The sequence below is a fragment of the Petaurus breviceps genome, unplaced genomic scaffold, assembly GCF_028583685.1.
Source record: "Petaurus breviceps papuanus isolate PSGF00001 unplaced genomic scaffold, PetGlider_PUasm1.0 90654, whole genome shotgun sequence".
Lineage (NCBI taxonomy): Eukaryota > Metazoa > Chordata > Mammalia > Diprotodontia > Petauridae > Petaurus > Petaurus breviceps.
In genome coordinates this window covers 4,410,162-4,428,421 of record NW_027187301.1, presented here as the reverse complement: position 1 = coordinate 4,428,421, position 18,260 = coordinate 4,410,162, and the positions used below count along the sequence as shown (strand labels likewise).

At 40.2% G+C, this 18,260-nt stretch overlaps 1 protein-coding gene across 1 annotated transcript in view; it reads left to right on the top strand.

The window, feature by feature from the left end:
* Positions 1-18,260, top strand: part of HEG1 (heart development protein with EGF like domains 1) — a 127,591-nt gene that overhangs the window by 61,627 nt on the left and 47,704 nt on the right. Inside the window, exons 7-10 of the mRNA XM_069064972.1 lie at positions 2,913-4,265; positions 11,794-11,910; positions 12,761-12,880; positions 17,249-17,352. Coding sequence (XP_068921073.1) covers positions 2,913-4,265; positions 11,794-11,910; positions 12,761-12,880; positions 17,249-17,352 — 1,694 coding nt within the window. The remainder of the gene's footprint in view (positions 1-2,912; positions 4,266-11,793; positions 11,911-12,760; positions 12,881-17,248; positions 17,353-18,260) is intronic.

Genomic DNA, 18,260 nt, shown 5'->3' with positions numbered 1-18,260 from the left:
TAATTTACCTTTATTTAACACTGTGACGCAAAGCACTTTTACACATATTATTTCATTTTGATCTTTACTCCAAACCTCTGATATAGGTGCTGTCACTATTCCCATTTTACAGATGAGGAAATTAAGGCATATAGAAATTTAAGGACTTTCCCAACATCATACAACTAGGAAGGGGCTGATGGTGGGTTAAAACTCAGTTTTTCCTACCTCAAGTTAGCTTTTGATTCAGAAAGGAATCTTAAAAAACTTTTGGTGAATAACTTCTCAGGGCATGCCTTACCCAAGGAATATGTGATAATGATGTCAAGAATTTATGCCAAGACAATAATAACTTTAACCATTAGTTTTCATATATGTTCTTTTTACCCCTTTGTGATCAGCATCTATTTTCCCTCCACTTGTCAGGTCATAAAGTCACAGATTTAGAGATCTCAGAGGCTATTGAGTCTGAGCCTCTCATTTTATAGATTAGGAAACTAAGGCACAGAGTAGTCAAATGACTTGCCCAGGGTCACATAGCCAAGTAAGTATTTGAATTGGGACTTGAAACCTGCTCCGTCTTCCTGGCCTCAATTTCAGTGCCTCCTAGGCCAACTGCAAAATTCCTGAGGGTAATTGGGAAATATTTAATAAATAAAAATACTTGGGGCAGCTAGGTGGTGCAGTGAATAGAGCACTGGCCCTAGAGTCAGGAGGACCTGAGTCCAAATCCGGCCTCTGTCACTTAACACTTATTAGCCATGTGACCTTGGGCAAGTCACTTAACCCCAATTGCCCCTCCAAAAAAAAAGGGCAAAAAACAAAAACAAAACAAATAAAAATACAGTAGAACATAGAAAATGTTAATATGTGGTTTTTCTAAGTCTATGTAGGGCCTGTAGGGATCCTTATGGATGATTTAGTAGTCCTTGTTTCTATTTGGGTCTGATACCATTGCTTTACATGAAGCCACCCTTGGGTGACATCTGCCAAGAATCCTACAATCTTTTTTTTTCTTTTTCTTTTTAAATTTATTTATTTTTATTTTTCAACATTCACTTTTATAAGATTTTGAGTTCTAAATTCCTCCCCTTCTTTTCCTCCCCCCCCAAGACAGCATGCCATTTGATATAGGCTATACATGTACAATCATGTTAAATATATTTTCATATTGGTCATGTTGTGAAAAAAGAATCAGAACAAAAGGGAATAATCAAAAGAAAGAAAAGAAAATAGTATGCTTCGATCTGTATTTAGATTCCAAAGTTTTCTCTCTGAATGTGGAGAGTATTTTCCATCATAAATCTTTTGGAATTGTAAGAATCCTACAATCTTAAGAGAGACTAGCCCACTTGTTCAAGGATTGTGTCCTAGGAGTGTGTGTGTGTGTATGTGTTTGTGTGTGTGTGTGCGTGCGCTTTGAGGTTGAAGTTTCTAGCTGTTCATGTGCCCTTGACCAAAAAGGAGAGGCTCCTTAAGAGAAGAATTTGGCCCTGGGCTCTCTTTATAAGTACCTGGCTCTACGTAATTTTCATCACCATTTCTTCTGTTGCCACTACAATTTAGTAAAGAAATTGAAGCTGGTAGTCTGAGGAGGGAATCAAGATGGCTAGAGTAGGGGGCAGCTAGTTGGCCAGTGGACAGAGCACCAGCCCTGAAGTTAGGACAACCTGAGTTCAAATCTAGCTTCAGACACTTGATACTAGCTGTGTGACCCCAGGCATGTCACTTAACCCTGATTGCCTTGAAAAAGAAAAATAAATAAAATGAAATAAAATAAAAAGATGGCTAGAGCAGGTCTTGCCCTGCCCTTCCCAAATGTCTCTGGTTCAGAGGGTTTTGCCATTCATTTGTGATCAATTCACTACAAAGGAAAGGTTGAGCCCCAACTGACTATTAATCATTTATCAAATATATATTTTTCTGGTTCACCTATCATTTATTTCATAGAATCATAGCTTTAGAGCTGGAAGGGACCTTAAACACCATCAACCCCTTCTTTTTCTCCTCCTTCCTCCTTTATCCTCCTCCTCCTCTTTTTCCTCTTCCTCCTCCTCCTTCTTTCTCTCCCCAGATTAGAACCAAAATAGCCACACACAGACCCAATTCCACCGCGATTAACATGAAACCTTTGACTTGCTCTTTTCTGAATTGGACCATTTTGTCCCTCCTTAGGTTGCCTGTTGGCCCTAGTGCTTTTAGGGGCTCAACATATGGGTACAGGACCATGTCTCAGACCAGTCTGCTTTAGCTCTGTTGGAGATCTGAGCTCCCAAGTTCAAGCTATTGACCAACCTTAGCCTCCTTAGTAGCAGGGACTACAGGCATGTGTCACCAAATCCAGCACTAACCCTTTATTTTAACATTTGAGGAAAGTGAGACACAGAGAGGTTAAATAATTTGCCCAGTCACAGAGCTGGTATCTAAGGAATGATTTTAGTAGGTCTTTCCTGACTCTAAGTCCATTTTGGGGGGCATTTCACTTTTTTTTTTAATCTCACCTTCATTTCCAGATATATCCTTCCCCTTCCTCTACCCATTGGAGCAATCCATTATAACAGAGAATTGGGGAAAAAATACACATAGACTCACAAAACAAATTTGACAGTCTATGCAGTATTCTTCAATACCTATATCCTACCCCCTCCCCCATCTCTATAAAGAAAAGAGAGGGGGCGGCCAGGTGGCTCAGTGAGTAAGAGCACTGGCCCCAATGTCGGGATGACCTGGGGATCGAATCCGGGCTCAGATACTTAGCACCACACCCAGAAATAACTGGCTGTATAACCTTGAGCAAGTTACTTAACCCCAATTGCTTTAAAAAAAAAAAAAAGAAAAGAAAAGAGAGGTATACCTTCTCAACTTGGGTGGTTCATACTCATGGGAGTTTCTGACTTGTCTGGTTGACCCAATGTCAATTCTTACTGTTTTAGCCACTGGAAGTAACCATGGACCAATGGGCAGCACACATATAGGAAAAAGGACATCCAGCTACCATACAGACAGCACCTATATTTCATCAACCTTCACCAAAGTAAAAGACAGGACATTATTATCTATTACAAATAGCAGCACATCTTCGGACATCATTAAAACCTCGACCACTTACAATAGGACCTCCAGCTCCTTGGCTTTGGAACAGTCTTCTTCTGCTCTTCCCAAAGGAAACAGCGTCTCATCAAGCAAAGGGGAATTTGTCCTTCCTTCCACTGAACCATTGGCTGTGAGTTCTTCTGATTTGCCAGCATACACATCTACAGTCAGTGTTCCTCCCAACACATTGCTACTTCAAGCCTCTGAATCTGGGTCCACTGATGACTCCTCTCCATCTTCGTCATTGTCACCTTTGCCATCCCCCTCAGTGTCACAGCTAAGTCGGCCATTTTCCTCAACCCCATGGCCAACGCTGGCTTCTTCCCCACTCTTGTTTTCCATGGCTGAATCCTCTAAGTTCATATCTTCCTCACTGCCACCTTTATCAACTCACTTGGTAGAATCTACCCCATCACCGGTAGTTTTCCAACAGCCATCTTTACTGCACTCGTCTTCTACCTCAGTTCTCCCCAGTGATGATCCTCGGGCAAGACAGCCCTCTGTAACTTCAACTGATACACTGACAGACTTATTCACTACTATGGTTCACAGTAGCCCATCAGCAGATCAGAAAAATCTGAGTGTCACCTACCAGGAGAAAACCAGTATGGGGTCAAAGTTACAACCTCCAAGTTTTTCACCAACAGAATCAACAGAAGTTCTAAATAATAATTCTACAGCCAAGGCCCCTTTACCTCCAGTCCCAACAGAGTCCTTCAGACAACCAACACTCCCAGCCACCAGCACCAGTTCAGTTCAACCATCGACAGTTATGAGAACCACAAGTCACGCAACGACTCAACCTTCAACAATTTCAGCTGAACTCCCACCTCCAGTAACTGTTCTTACAACCGTGAAAGCGACAACTGGGAAAACCATTCTGCCCATTGAGCCCAGGACTACGACGTCTCAGAGAACCACTGAAGGTCCTGCCACTACTGAAGCTGGTGGAGTTGAGACAGAGGCCACCACCAAATCGATTCCCACCACGGCTATATTCACACCTGTACACGAACTGAGCTTAAGAGAAGAAAATCAAGGAGAGGGCACTCCCACTGCCCATTTTCCCGTGGTATCATCTCTTTCCCCCCAAACTACAAAGGCTTCTACTCCTACACCCTTGACTCTTAAGCCAACCACTGTAGTCTCACTGAGCAGCATGAAACCAACCATGACATCAGCCTCACCAACAGGTAAAATTTATTCTCGGGCATTAATAGCTAGTAAGGAGGAGCAGCCAGGTAGCACAGCGAATAAGAGCACCGGCTTCAGTGTTGAGAAGACCTGGAGATCGAATCCCTGGCTCAGACACTTAGCACCCACCCAGAAACACCTGGCCGTGTAACCTTAAGCAAGTTACGTAACCCCAATTGCTTAGGGGCAGCCAGGTGGCTCAGTGAGTAAGAGCACCGGCTCCAGTGTCGGGATGACCTGGATCAAATCCGGGCTCAGATACTCAGCACCACACCCAGAAATAACTGTCCGTGTAACCTTGAGCAAGTTACTTAACCCTGATTGCTTTAAAAAAAAATAGCTAATAAGGACACAGCTGGTGTACATTCTATGCTAGGTCCTAGGTGCATGACAAATGAAGCATTGATGGTCCCTGGTACATGGGAAATGAAATGACTTGATGGTATCTAAAGTCTCTGACAATTCTAAATTCATGAGCCCATCTATCTGTATTTTTTACCTCTGGCCCACATAATTCGAGGGCTGTATAAAGCAATTTTTTTTGGAAGGTGTCATTGAATTGTTAATTCATTTAATGTTGGGGGTGTGTTGGATCCTTGTATTGCTGAGAATAGCAAGTCATCCACAGTTGTACAATATTGCTGTTACTACGTATGATGGTCTCCTGGTTCTGATCACCTCACTTGCATTAGTTCATGTAAGTCTTCCCAGGTTTTTTTGAGGAGTGCTTGTTGGGGATCATCTGTCTTAGCAAAATAAAATGTAGAAAAAAGTTAAGAAAATATTTTTCTTACACATGTAGAAGAATGGAACATTAGAACTGGAGGTCAAGAAAAGGTTTCAATTTTCTATTTTCTCAGGGCATGATTTCCTTCCTTCAAATCACAAATTACAAAATTACAAAGGTGTCTTCTGCTAATCATTGACTCTTACCAAGTTACTAATTCAATTATTCTTTTTCTCCCAAATAATTGAATTCTATAGCCCCAGAATTTATAGACCGAAAGGAAAAGAGGAGGACTGACAGGTTCATAGATTTAGAGACCAAATAAGCCAAACTTCCTTTTTTTATAGAGTTCTTCCATTTTCCATGTTATCACCCATCAACATATAAAATCATGTAATCAGGCAGAGAGGGGTTTAAATTTGCATTGGTGGAGGGTATAGTTGGTTAGCTAGTTTGTCTTTCATTCTCAAAGAGGTCCAAAATGATATCACTATGTTAAAGTCAAGTTTCAATGACTCTGACTGTGGCTAATCAGACCAGTATGAGTTCAATAGGTTGGTCACAAATAATGGTTGCTTGAAGTATATTGTAGTGATTAAAATGACCTCCTATTCATAGGCCCATAGGAGTCATAGACTTAGAACTGAAAGAACCTAAGAGGTCATCTGGCCCACTCTCCTCATTTTGCATTTGAGGAAACTGAGGCCCAGAGAGGTTAAGTAACCAAAGTCACATAGCCAATAAGTGACAAAGCCAGAAGAAGACCACAGGTCTTCTGACTTCAAAATATGGTGCTCTTCCTGTTGAAGAATTTTTAAATTTTATTTTGTAGTTTTTCAATCTATCCAAGTTTTTTCTCTTTAGAAGGCATAATTATTTTTGCTTTAAAATTATTTTTATAATTTAAATCGATATATTTTATTTTGGTACAACATATAATTCCCAATATTCTGCCACTCCCCTATCCCTTAAAAAAATCAATGACTTGGGGTGGCTAGGTGGCACAGTGAATAGAGCACTGGGTCTGGAGTCAGGAGGACCTGAGTTCAAATCCATCCTCAGACACTTAACATTTACTGATTGTGTGACCTCGGGCAAGTCACTTAACCCCAATTGCCCTGCCTTCCCCCTCCAAAAAAAAAAGTAAAAAAAATAATTAATGACCTCCATAAATACATGCCTAGCAATGGAATCTCTAGATCAAAATGGATGTTTTAGTTGTTTTATTTACACGATTCCAAATTGCTTTCCATAATAGTTGTGATAATCCACAGCTCTACCAACAATGCATTCTACATGGTCTACTAAAACAAAACAAACCTCTTTCTAATGTGGTCACCACCATCACTAATTGAACAGTTAATTATTAGTAGAAAGGAAAAATGAGTCGTTTCCCTTTTATGATATGCTACTATATTGACTAATGTAATTGACCTGAGTTTTGTTTGTCCTATATCGTTCTTATTAGTGGGAGTTGTTTATATTCAAAGTGAGAATTGGGACAGGGATTTATCAAGAGACAATAACTTAACCTCATCCTTGGCAACATACTCTTTAATCAATTTAACTCTTTGTATAAGCTATATCCTATATCCCTGTCTCCATTCCATCCTCTTGCCTTCCGGCTTTCATGATCCAATCCATGTGACTGTTCTGACTAATTAAAACAAATGTGTTAGCCAATTCTGGCCCATCATAAAATTAGCTTCTCTGTGTTGTAACCTCTGTTTTCTAGAGTGAGAATTATATAGTCTGGAGGCAAAAGATGTAGACAGATTGGCTCCTAGATTTAGATTGGGGACTTTAGAGACCATCAAGTCCAACACCCTATTTTACAGATGAGGAAACTAAGGCACAGAGGAAGTTAAGTGATATGATCAGTGTCACACCAAATTGGGATTCTAACTCAGATCCTCTTTGACTCCAAGTCCATAGCCCTGTTTACCATCCTGTGTGGCTTCTCTGATAAGAGTTTTTATTTTGTAGGCTACTAATATCATTAACATTTATTATTATTAACAATATTAATAGCAATATTAATTTATATTAGTTATTAATGCATATAATTAATAATTGATATAATAATTTATCTTAATTAATATTATTAATAGGGGCAGCTAGGTAGTACAGTGGATAGAGGGCTGGACCTGAATTCAAGAAGACTTATCTTCCTGACTTCAAATCTGATCTCAGACCCTTCTAGCTGTGTGACCCTGGGCATGACACTTAACCCTGTTTGTCTCAGTTTCCTTTTATAAAATGGAATTTTATATGTAATTATAAACTCCTTTTATGAAATGAGTCAGAGAAGGAAATGGCAAGCTATTCCAGTATTTTTCCCAAGAAAACCCCAAAAGGGGTCATGAAGAGTTGGACAAGACTGAAATGACTTAACAACAATATTATTAATTATTAGTTGTTTAATTGTTTTCAACCACGTCCTACTTTTTGTGACTCCTTTTGAGATTTTCTTGGCAAAGATAGTGGGGTAGATTTGCCATTTCCTTTTCCAGTTCATTTTACAGATGAGGAAACTGAGGCAAACAGGGTTAAGTGACCTGCCTAAAGTCACACAGCTAGGAAATGTCTAAGGCTGAATTTGAACTCAGGAAGATGAGCCTTCTGATTCCAGGCTCTGTGCTGGATCTACTGCTCTACCTAAGAGGAGGTAGTATTACTCATTTGGAGGATTTATGCATGTCTTAAATCATGCCACTGTTCCCTTGCTCTGGCTACGTGACTCCCCCACTGCTGTATATGCCTTAGACAATGGATTCATTCCTGTGATGCCTAGCCCTCTGAGAGTGAACCTCCCTGAACTCACCCAGGGCCCTCCTGGCATGGAATCCTCATCTGTAAAATAAGGGGGTTGAACTCCTTGATCGCTGAGGTCCCTTCTAGTCCTAAATCCTGTGATCCAGGTTTTCCAGTTTCCAAAATCAGCCCTCCACCCACCCTCCTCTGTCTATCTTGTGGTGCCTTGCAGAGAACTTCCCTCTTCCTGGGCTGACTCTGCAGTTAGAAGCCGGATAAAGCCAATTATATTATTTTTATTGAGAAAAGGGGTGGGACAAGAGAGAGATTTTAGCGCTATTTCCAAGATATGCCTTGACTTGGTTTACCAAACTGTCCTCAGTAAAGGACACATGTTCAAAGTAAATGACTAAAAATGGCATTTAAGATGTTTTTGGATCTGTAGGGAGGAGGGAAGTTGAAAGAGAAGCCCTTTGCAAGGACTAAATTAAGGAGCTTACATGCTCTTTTTATGCTGGGGCTGCCCTGGCAGCTGATGATTCTTGATGGGTCAATCATCTTGAAGCCTGACTTACTCTACAGGGGGTTTGCAGCTGCTTCCACACCCCGTTAATCATGGGCATTTTCAGCAAAGAGTAGGATGTGCCACCCCACTCTGTGACTTTCCCCCCAACTCCCACCCCAGATGGTGATTTTCTATTCTTCAGTGAAATGATAAGCAAATCTCCTAAAATATTTAGAGACCTATGCTTTAGGACCAATACAATTCACTTTCCCAGAGTCATTAGCAGCTAGCATTTATATAATGCTTTAAGATTTGTGACTATTATCTCATTTTATCCTCATAATAATCCTGGGACATGGGTGCATTATTACCCCCATTTTACAGATGAGGAAACTGAGGCAGAGAGAAGTTAAGTGAGCTGTCCAGGATCACACAGTCAGTATCTGAAGCTGGATTTGAACTGAGGTCATCCTAATTCTAGGTCTGGCATTCTAACCATTGTGCCCCCTAGCTACACTGAGGCCAAGGGAATTTGTTTTTATATTGGAACAAAAATGGAATTTACAAGCCTAGCCGAAGACCAATGGATCATAAATTTAGAGTCATAAAGAACCTTAGAGAGACCTCTTATCCAGCTTTCATTAGATTAGTAAACTGAGGCCTGTTGTGGTCACTCAGTTTGCCCAAAGATTACTTGGGAAGTAAAGTTGGCAAAGTCAGAATTTGAACCCCTGTCCTTCCCATTTTGCATCTGAAGTGGATCATTTCACTACAGCCAGTAAAGTCAAGCTAGGCATTTCCATTCTCCTGATCATTTGCCAAACACCTTTCTTTTTTAAGCAGCCTCTTGGGCTCAGAGATATGCCCAGTGCCCTAAAGAGAAGAACAGATTGTAAACACTGGGGATGGGTTACAGTCATGTACACATATATGTTAAAGGACCATGTGATGTATGGGTAGCTGCAAAAAAATTTTTTTTTAACTCTGTTAACCCTGGTATTTATATGACCTCAATCATAAGTGCAAGGGGGTATAGGGAGTTCTAGCTCATTTTCATAACTGTCTTCACAGAGTTGAGAAATCACTAATTTCTGGAAACTTATTTGTGGGTAGAGGGCACTATGGGTATTGATAAGGGCCCCGATAAAGGGAAGGCACAAAATGACAGAAAAAGATAGCCGATCGCAGGTTGTAATTCTTCCCCCTCCTCCAGATTTCCCTATTTCTGTTGAAGAGGCCAACATCTTTTTGTATCCTATTTACTCAAGTTCAGAACTCCAGAGCCATCCTCAACACTTCCTTCTCTCTCTCTCCCCAAATCTCACTGTTTTCAAAGCCCTTTTGATTTCACTTCCAAATCTTTTGCATCCATCCTTTCCTCTTCACTCACATGACTGTCACCCAAGTTCAGGTCGTCATCAGCTGGACTGTTGCCATTGCCTCTGGATTGGTCTCTCTGCCTTGGCCTCTCTTTTCTCCTGTCTGTGATCTCTATAGCTATGAAAATAATCTTCCTAAGACATGTCACTCCTCTTCTCAAAAGCCTTGTGTAGCTGGCTGTTACCGCTAGGACAAAACACATACTCCTCAACCTCCTCCTCACAATCAGGTTTCAATATGCCTTTCTAGTTTTATTTCACATTATTCTCTTTTATGTGCTCTAGATTCCAATCAGATTGGACCACTGGCTTGTCTGTGAATTCAGCATTTCATTTCTCACCTGTGGGCATTTTCATGAATGACCTTCCCCCATCCCCATCTCCCACCCCCATATCTGGAGTGTCTTCCCTTCTCACCTTTCGCTCATAATTCATCTTCCCTCAAGGCTCAGCTTAGGTGTTACCTCCATCAAGGAGTGTCCATCAAGTACTGTCTCCTTGTGTTCCCAATGACTAGTACATTGGAAGTATTGAATAAATATGTCTCGAGTTGAATCTAATATACTTAATTGTGTACATTTTCTGTTCTTTCCGTTGTACATAAACTCTCTGAGACCCAGCATAGTGCCTTATAATACAAAATAAACTCTTATTAAGTGTTTGTTGAATTAAATAAAATTATAATTCTGAGGAGTAGGTTCTTTCTGTGGTATATTTTAACTAATTTATTTTTAAAAGAATGTTTTTATTTTATTTTTCTCAATTACACTTAAAAACAACATTCATTTTTGTTAATTTTGAGTTCCCATGCAACTGGGAAATAAGATATACAGGCAATGGTGTATAGAAATCTGTCTTGCCCTATAAGAAAATAGAAAGAAAGGAGATAAGAGAAGGGGGAGTGATAGAAGGGGGGGCAGATTGAGAGAAGGGGTGATTAGAATGCATGCCATCAGTGGGGTGGGGGGAGGGGAAAGATGGGGAGAAAATGTGGAACTCAAAATCTAGTGGAAGTGAATGTTGAAAACTAAAAATTAACTAATTAATTAAAAAATTAATTTTGAGCCCCAAATTTCCTCCCCCCCACCTTGAGAAGGTGCAAACTTTGATATAAATTATTCATGTGCAATCATGTGAAACATAGTTTCACATTAGCCATGTTGCAAAAGAAAACAGACCAAAAAGAAAAGAAAGAACAAAACCAAGAAAAATAAAGAAAGTAAAAAAATAGTATGCTTTGATCTGTATTCAGACTCCATCAGTTCTTTCTCTAGTGGTAGATAGCACTTTTCTTCTTAAGTCCTTTGGACTTGTCTTGACTCGTATTTCTGAGAATAGTTAAGTCATTTACAGTTGGTTCCTCATAATGTTCTCCTGGTTCTCCTCACTTCACTTTGCATCAGTTCATGTGAGTCTTCCTAGGTTTTTCTGAAAGCTTCCTATTTATTATTTCTTATTGCACAGTAGTATTCCATTACAATCTTTTACCATTAACTTGTTCATCCATTCCCCAATTGATGGGTTTCCCTTCAATTTCCAATTCTTTGTCACCACAAAAAAAGCTGCTATAAATATTTTTTGTACATATAGAATCTTTTCTTTTTTCTTTGATCTCTTTGGGATACAGACTTAGTAGTGATATTGCTGTGTCAAAAGGTATACATATACCTTTATATTTATTATAGTCCTTTGGGAATAGTTCCAAATTGCTCTCCAAAATGGTTGGATCAGTTCATAACTCCACCAACAGTACATTAGTGTCTCAACTTTTTTTGCTGTGGTATATTAAAACTTTTTTTGTGCTTTTGTTTGTCATCACTTGACATATGTTATTAATCCACATTGATCCTAACAGGATTCTCCAAGTATTACAAAGGCATCTCATTGACTTCAGCCTGAATATAATTGTCATCACCAAGCCTTAGCTGAAAGATCTTGAAGTAGGTAGTAGGTGGTATAGAAATGCTTACCCCAGACCCACCATCCACAGAGGTCCCACCTCTAGTTTTGCTTGTGTAACTCTTGGGACCCCACTCTATCCTAGGGTGCCCCTTAATGAGTAAGGGAACAGAGGCAAGTACTACTGCTTGGGTGAATTTAATATTACTTTTAACACACACCTAAATTGTTCTTCCTGATTGATTCTCAAAACGTGGTTTTAGTCAACAGATGTGCTTCAAACCCTTGTCTTCATGATGGGAAGTGTGTCGTGGATTCCACTGCTCGTGGATATCAGTGTGTCTGCACCCCTTCGTGGCAAGGCGATGACTGTAGTGTGGGTAAGAGCCACGGTGGGGTCCTTCCTCGTTTCCTTCCTCCCTTCCCTCCCTCCCTCCCTCCCTCCCTCCCTCCCTTCCTTCCTTCCTTCCTTCCTTCCTTCCTTCCTTCCTTCCTTCCTTCCTTCCTTCCTTCCTTCCTTCCTTCCTTCCTTCCTTCCTTCCTTCCTTCTCTCTTTATATCTTGGTCTCTCTTTCCTTCTCTCTTCTCTCTTGGTCCCTGCCTCTCTGACTCTGTCTCTTTATATCTTTCTGCTTCTGTCTGCCTGTCTGTTTTTCTTTCACATGACCCTCACCCCCACCCCCAACCGAAACAAACCCTGGAAGAATGTCAGGAGGCTAGGACAATGAGAGTTAAAGTCCTACCTTTGACACATACCAGCTGTGTGACCTAGGACAAATCACTTAATATCTCAGTACTCTAGGCAATTCTCTAGGATTATTCTTGCATAACAGTTGTTGAATCTATACAGGTAGAGGGAGTTTTCTTACTGGGAAGCTTTCTATGAGAGGACCAAGGAAATCACAAGTGTGTGTGTGTGTGTTCATGCACATGTGTGCTCATGAATCACAAGCACATGTGTATAAACACAGACATGGTTAGAAATACATTAGAAATAGAGAATCTTGCTCAAATATCAGGGTATTTTTTTTGGGTGTTTTTTGGTTTTGTTTTGGATTGAAGCTGTTATTTAGACTTGCTTTTGAACACTGTCCTTAGGTTCTTAGATGAAAACAAGGACTGACCTTGATAAGGCAGCCTACACCAACACTGTAAGCGGGTATCTGCTTTATGCTGTCATTTTACTTCCCACCCTTCAGCTAACATGCTATTCCTGCCTTTTCTTTTCAGATGTGAATGAATGCCTATCGAACCCCTGCCCACCTCTGGCCATATGCAACAACACCCAGGGATCCTTTGTCTGCAGATGTCCTGTTGGGCACCAATTAGAAAAAGGAATCTGTAACTTAGGTAAGAGAGTTAGCAGCACTTGTTCATATCTTTATTGTGATTTGTTCTCTGGGATGGCTAGGTGGTGGAGTGAGTAGAGCACTGGAGCTTGAGCCAGGAAAACCCGAGTTCAAATCCTGCCTCAGACACTTCCTAGCTGTGTGACCCTAAGCAAGTCACTTACCCTCCTTGTGCTTTTTTAGGCCACTCTTGTAAGACTATAAATTTCAAGGAATGGACAGACCTGCATTCGTGTAAGGAATTTCTGTACCCTCTAGTGTTCCATATTAATGAAACCATAGCTCTAGGTCCTGTTGGTATTCCCTATAGGAAAAAGAAAGTAACTTTTGAAATAAGAAAAAGAGTCAGATACTTTTAAAACCAAATTGAGCTTTTATAATTATAAGCGTAGGGGCAGCTAGGTGGCACAGTGAATAGAATGCTAGGTCTGGAGTCAGGAATACTCATTTTCCTGAGTTCAAATCTGGCCTCAGACACTTACTAGGTGTGTGACCCTGAGCAAGTCACTTAACCTTGTTTGCCTCAGTTTCCTCATCTGTAAAATGAAATAGAGAAGGAAATGGCAAATTGTTCAAGTACGTTTGCCAAAGAAACCTCAAATGGAGTCATGGAGAGTCAGACATGACTGAAAAACAGCTGAAATAATTATAAAGATAAATGAGTAAGCGGATTCATGGGTAGGGGATAAAATATCATATAATCACAGAATATCAGTATCAGAAGGGACCTCATCAGTAATCCAGTCCAACTCACACCTGAAAAAAAGAATTGTCACTAAAATATACACCAAAAAAATGGTTTCTTTGCTTAAAGACTTTCCTCCAAGGAAGGGGAACTCCCTCCCTCCTAATCTATTTGTTCCACGCAGGGAAAACTGTTATTGTAGAAAGTTTTTTGACCTCAAGCCAAAATTTGCATCTTTGTTACTTCCACCCATTACTCCTGGTTTGGCCCTTTGGGACAAAGCATCTGATCCCTTGTTCACATGATAGATAAGCTTTCAAATAAAACGTGAGTGTAGTTTTCATCTTCACCGATGAGTCTTTCGTCTCGCGGCCGAACATCTCCAATTTCTTCCGCTACTCCTTTTATGACATGAGCTAAAGGTCCTTCACCATCTTGACTGTGCTTCTCCAAGGTGTTTAGGCAGAAGAGGTCAAAGGGCCATATTGGTACTCTCCTCAAGGCCATCTTGGAAATCTGAGGCCCGACTAACCTCAGAGCCCTTCTCTGATTCAGAGAGAGGTTTGAACACCTAATGATACATGTGTTTCTGCAATTGACCTCTTGGCCAGAAACATGGATGCCCTTCGAGATCCCAAGGATGGGGATGGGGTTGGGGGAGAATAAATGCAGCTGATGATTGTGTATAATGGACGTACCATTACCAACAATGGAATCTTAGCAGAGCTGTCCTATTACATTAGCAATCATTTTTCTATTCTCAAGTCATTTAACTCAATTGTTCTTAAACACAGCAGAGGAACATGCAAATTAGTGCGTGCCAAAGAGGGCTCATTTGGCTGAAATTGTTTTCAAAGAGCTCCCTGCTGCTTGGAAAGCTGGCTCGGCTGAGCTGTAGAGAGACCAAAGAGATGAGGGATGTGTTAAAGAAGGATTAAGGGCTTCAGTCTTTAAGTATCAGATGTAAAATATTTTCCCCGTCCAATTCCGGGGCCCTTCATTTTAGCTCAGCCCACGTGTTTTCCATGAAAGAGCAGCAGTCTAGGTTTCTGCTTCCTTCCTCCCACCCCCTTTTTTTTCTCATTTAGACAGAAATTTATAGCATGGCCTAATATCATGTTATTTCACTAATTCTCCGTTACTTGTTTATAAGTAAGAGACTGCTAACCAGAGTTGTATTTTATGAGCAAAAGAAGACTTGAGAACCATTCAATATATATTGGCATTTCCCACCTGTTCTATATGTTTATCTTCCTTCCCTTTAAGAATTATCTAAAACCATAGACTTTAAAGCTGGAAGGGACCTCAGGAGCCATCTAGGCCAAACTCCTTCATTTTACAGAGAAGAATCAAAGATATTGACTTGCCTAGAATCAGTAAGTGATAAGGCAGGATTTGAACCCAGGACTTCTTGATTCTAAATGCAGTACTCTATCTGCTAAAATGATATTCCCTTGCCCCCAAGCCCCCAAAATAGCAGATCTTTTCTATGGATTATTTGCATGATAAAGCTGATTTAACTGGAGACAGCAATACAATGGGCTCTACCAGAACTATCTGACATTCCCCCCCCCCTTTTTAAAAAATCAATCGGGGTTAAGTAACTTGCTCAAGGTTACATGGCCAGTTATTTCTGGGTGTGGTGCCGAGTGTCTGAGCCCGGGATTCGATCTCCAGGTCATCCCAACACTGGAGCCAGTGCTCCCACTCACTGAGCCACCTGGCCGCCCCTATTATCTGACATTTCTACAGCCCAAAGCATACTAGCAAGGATGATGATCTAATAATCCCTTTTTGCGTGGCTGAAATTCCAGTACAGGCTTAATGCTTGTTGAAAGGTGCATGGGATTGGAAGAAGAATTGGAAAAATCCAGAAGGACTCATTGCCTAGTCAGAGACTTAAGGAATTGATAATCTTAAGACCCAAGTTGGATTTTTATAAGGGCCTTCAGGGAAATATAGCTCTCCCCTCTGAAAACAAAATACAAAAAACAACATGGAGATTAATTTTTTTTAAACTAGTCCTGGGTCTACCCTGTTGACTATTAAGCATCTTCTTTTTCTTTCAAATAAAGACTTTACTCTCATTTGTCTTCTTGATTTGATTTCAAGAGGGGAAAAAATGAGTGCCTGTTCTATGATAAGGTCCCTTTCTAGGGTCAAAGAAGTTTTTTCTTTGTCTATTTTTCCCTGATGCTCTAGATGTACGTTGTGTTTTCTTATAGTTCTTCCATTTAGGTTGTCATCTAGCTATATTACTTAAAAATGGAACAGGATGGGGCAGCTCATTGGCATAGTGGATACAGCACCAGCCCTGGAATCAGGAGGACCTGAATTCAAATGTGACCACAGGCACTTATGAGCTATGGGACCCTGGGAAAGTCACCCTGATTGCTACCCCCCCTCAAAAATAAAAAGAATGGGACAGGACTATTATAAGTTGAACTGTACCAATACTAGCTCTATACCTAAAAGAGATCAAAGAAAGAAGAAAAGGTCTTTTGTGTACAAAAAAATATTTAAAGCAGCTTTGTTTGTGGGAGCAAAAAACTGGAAACTAAAGAGACACCCATCAATTAAGGGATGGTTGAGTAAGTTGTAGTATGTGAATATGATGGAATACTATTGTCTTGTAAGAATTAAGGATATAATTTCAAAAAATACATGTAAAGACTTATATGAACTCATGCAAATTGAAATGAGAACCAGAGAAACAATTTATGCTAAATGTCTCTATTATAAAAGTGAAGAGTTTTGAGAATTTTTATAAACTGATGAACTGTGAAATGAGCAGGACCAGGAGAACAGTTTATACTCTAATAACAATGATGCAAAGACAAACGACTCTGAAAGCTGTAAGAACTATGATCAATGCAATGACCATTCGTGATTCTAGAGGATCAATGATGAAACGTATTGTCCATAACAGAGATTTAGGATGCAGAATGATAAATCTCTTTCTGTATTCATCATTGAGAAAATTTGTTTTCCTTGACAGTGCGTATTTGTCATAAGAAATTTGTTTTTCTCTTCTTTCCAAGGGGGTGGGGTATAAGGAGGGAAAAATAGATTTATTAATTTAAAAAAATAGAGAGAGGTTATGGGTGTGCTACAGATGCTGGGTGGCACAGTAGATAGAGTTCAGGGCCTCTTATCAGAAGGACTCATCTCCTTGAGTTCAAATATGGCCTCGGACACTTATGTAACCCTAGGCAAGTCACTTAACACTATTTGCCTCAGTTTTCCCATCTGTAAAATAAGCTGGAGAAGGAAGTGTCAAATCACTCCAGTATTTTTACCAAAAACAAACAAAAAACCCCAACAACCAAAATGGGGTCACAGAGTCAGGCACAACTGAAAAATGAGTGAACAACACAGATGTGAAATATTGTACTTTCAGATGTGGTCAAAGTGTTATTATTAATTTTACTTATTTATTTATTTTGCAAATAACCTCTCACAAAGTGAGAGTAATCTGTAAATGTATATAATATGATATAATGTGACATCATATGAAATAATATGGCATCATATGGCATATGACGCAATATGACATAACATAATATAACAACATAATATAATACAATACAATACAATATAATATACATCAATAAAACCTAAAGAAATAGGATAGGGCTGTTTGTAAGTTGGGCTGATGGATAATTTTCATTCTTTCATTTTCAGTTAGAACATTTGTGACAGAAACTAAGTTAAGAAAAACTTTTGCTAATGCTACTGCTGAAAAGCATTCTGAACTGCGTCAAATTGAAGATGAGATCATCAAAATGGTGAGTTTCCTGAGAGATCCCAGTGGTCCCATCTGTGTCAGTCTTGACACTGGAAGGGATATGAGGTCATCTAATGGGTCAGTCCCCAAATCCCCTCATTTTACAGATGAGGAAACCGAGACACAGAGAAATGGAGTGTTTTGCCCAGGGTCACGCACTTAGTAAGCATTCGAGGTAGGAGTGTGAGCTCGGGTCTTCCAGACTCCAGGCCCATGGTCACTATACCATGCTGCCTCTCTGCCAAAAGAACACATTTATCTTTGATCAGGAATCATCTCAGTGACCATGGATGTTATGAGCCGTGTCCCTCGCAGGTACCTTTGTCTATTACATGTTGAAAAAAAACTTGTCGGTAAAGTATGGACCCCATTTAAAAAGTGAGTTGGAATTGGGGATACATGTCTGTAGCAGCAAGCACCCCAAGCGTCCTCAGGGTTTGCTGCCACCACAGGTTCTTGGATCTGCTTTGATAAAGGAAAGCAACTCAAAATGGGTTAACAAGCTTACTTTAATCAGTCAGATATGTATCATTTGCCTCATTCAGGGGAAAAAGGTCAGCACCCCGAACTTCAGAATATACAGACAGAATTATCAAGACAGAAACAGATCAAGTACACAGCTTTCTAAACTGTGCAACCATTATATCCATACCAAACAACATCTGGGTTTTTCAAAGGGGGGGGGGGGGCTCTAGACAACGGCTTCCCAGAATCCATATCAAATCACAGAACACTTCTCAAAGTGAGCCCCCAAAACAAAGCTACACATCAGGGCTTATATAGCCTTCTTCTGGCTCAGAGAATGTAACAACCTTATTGACTCACTGGCCAATCAAGAAGTATCTACTGAAAAACAAGCCTCCCACCCCAGGCTCCAGGTGCACTTTAGCCTAGGGGCAGGGAAGATCT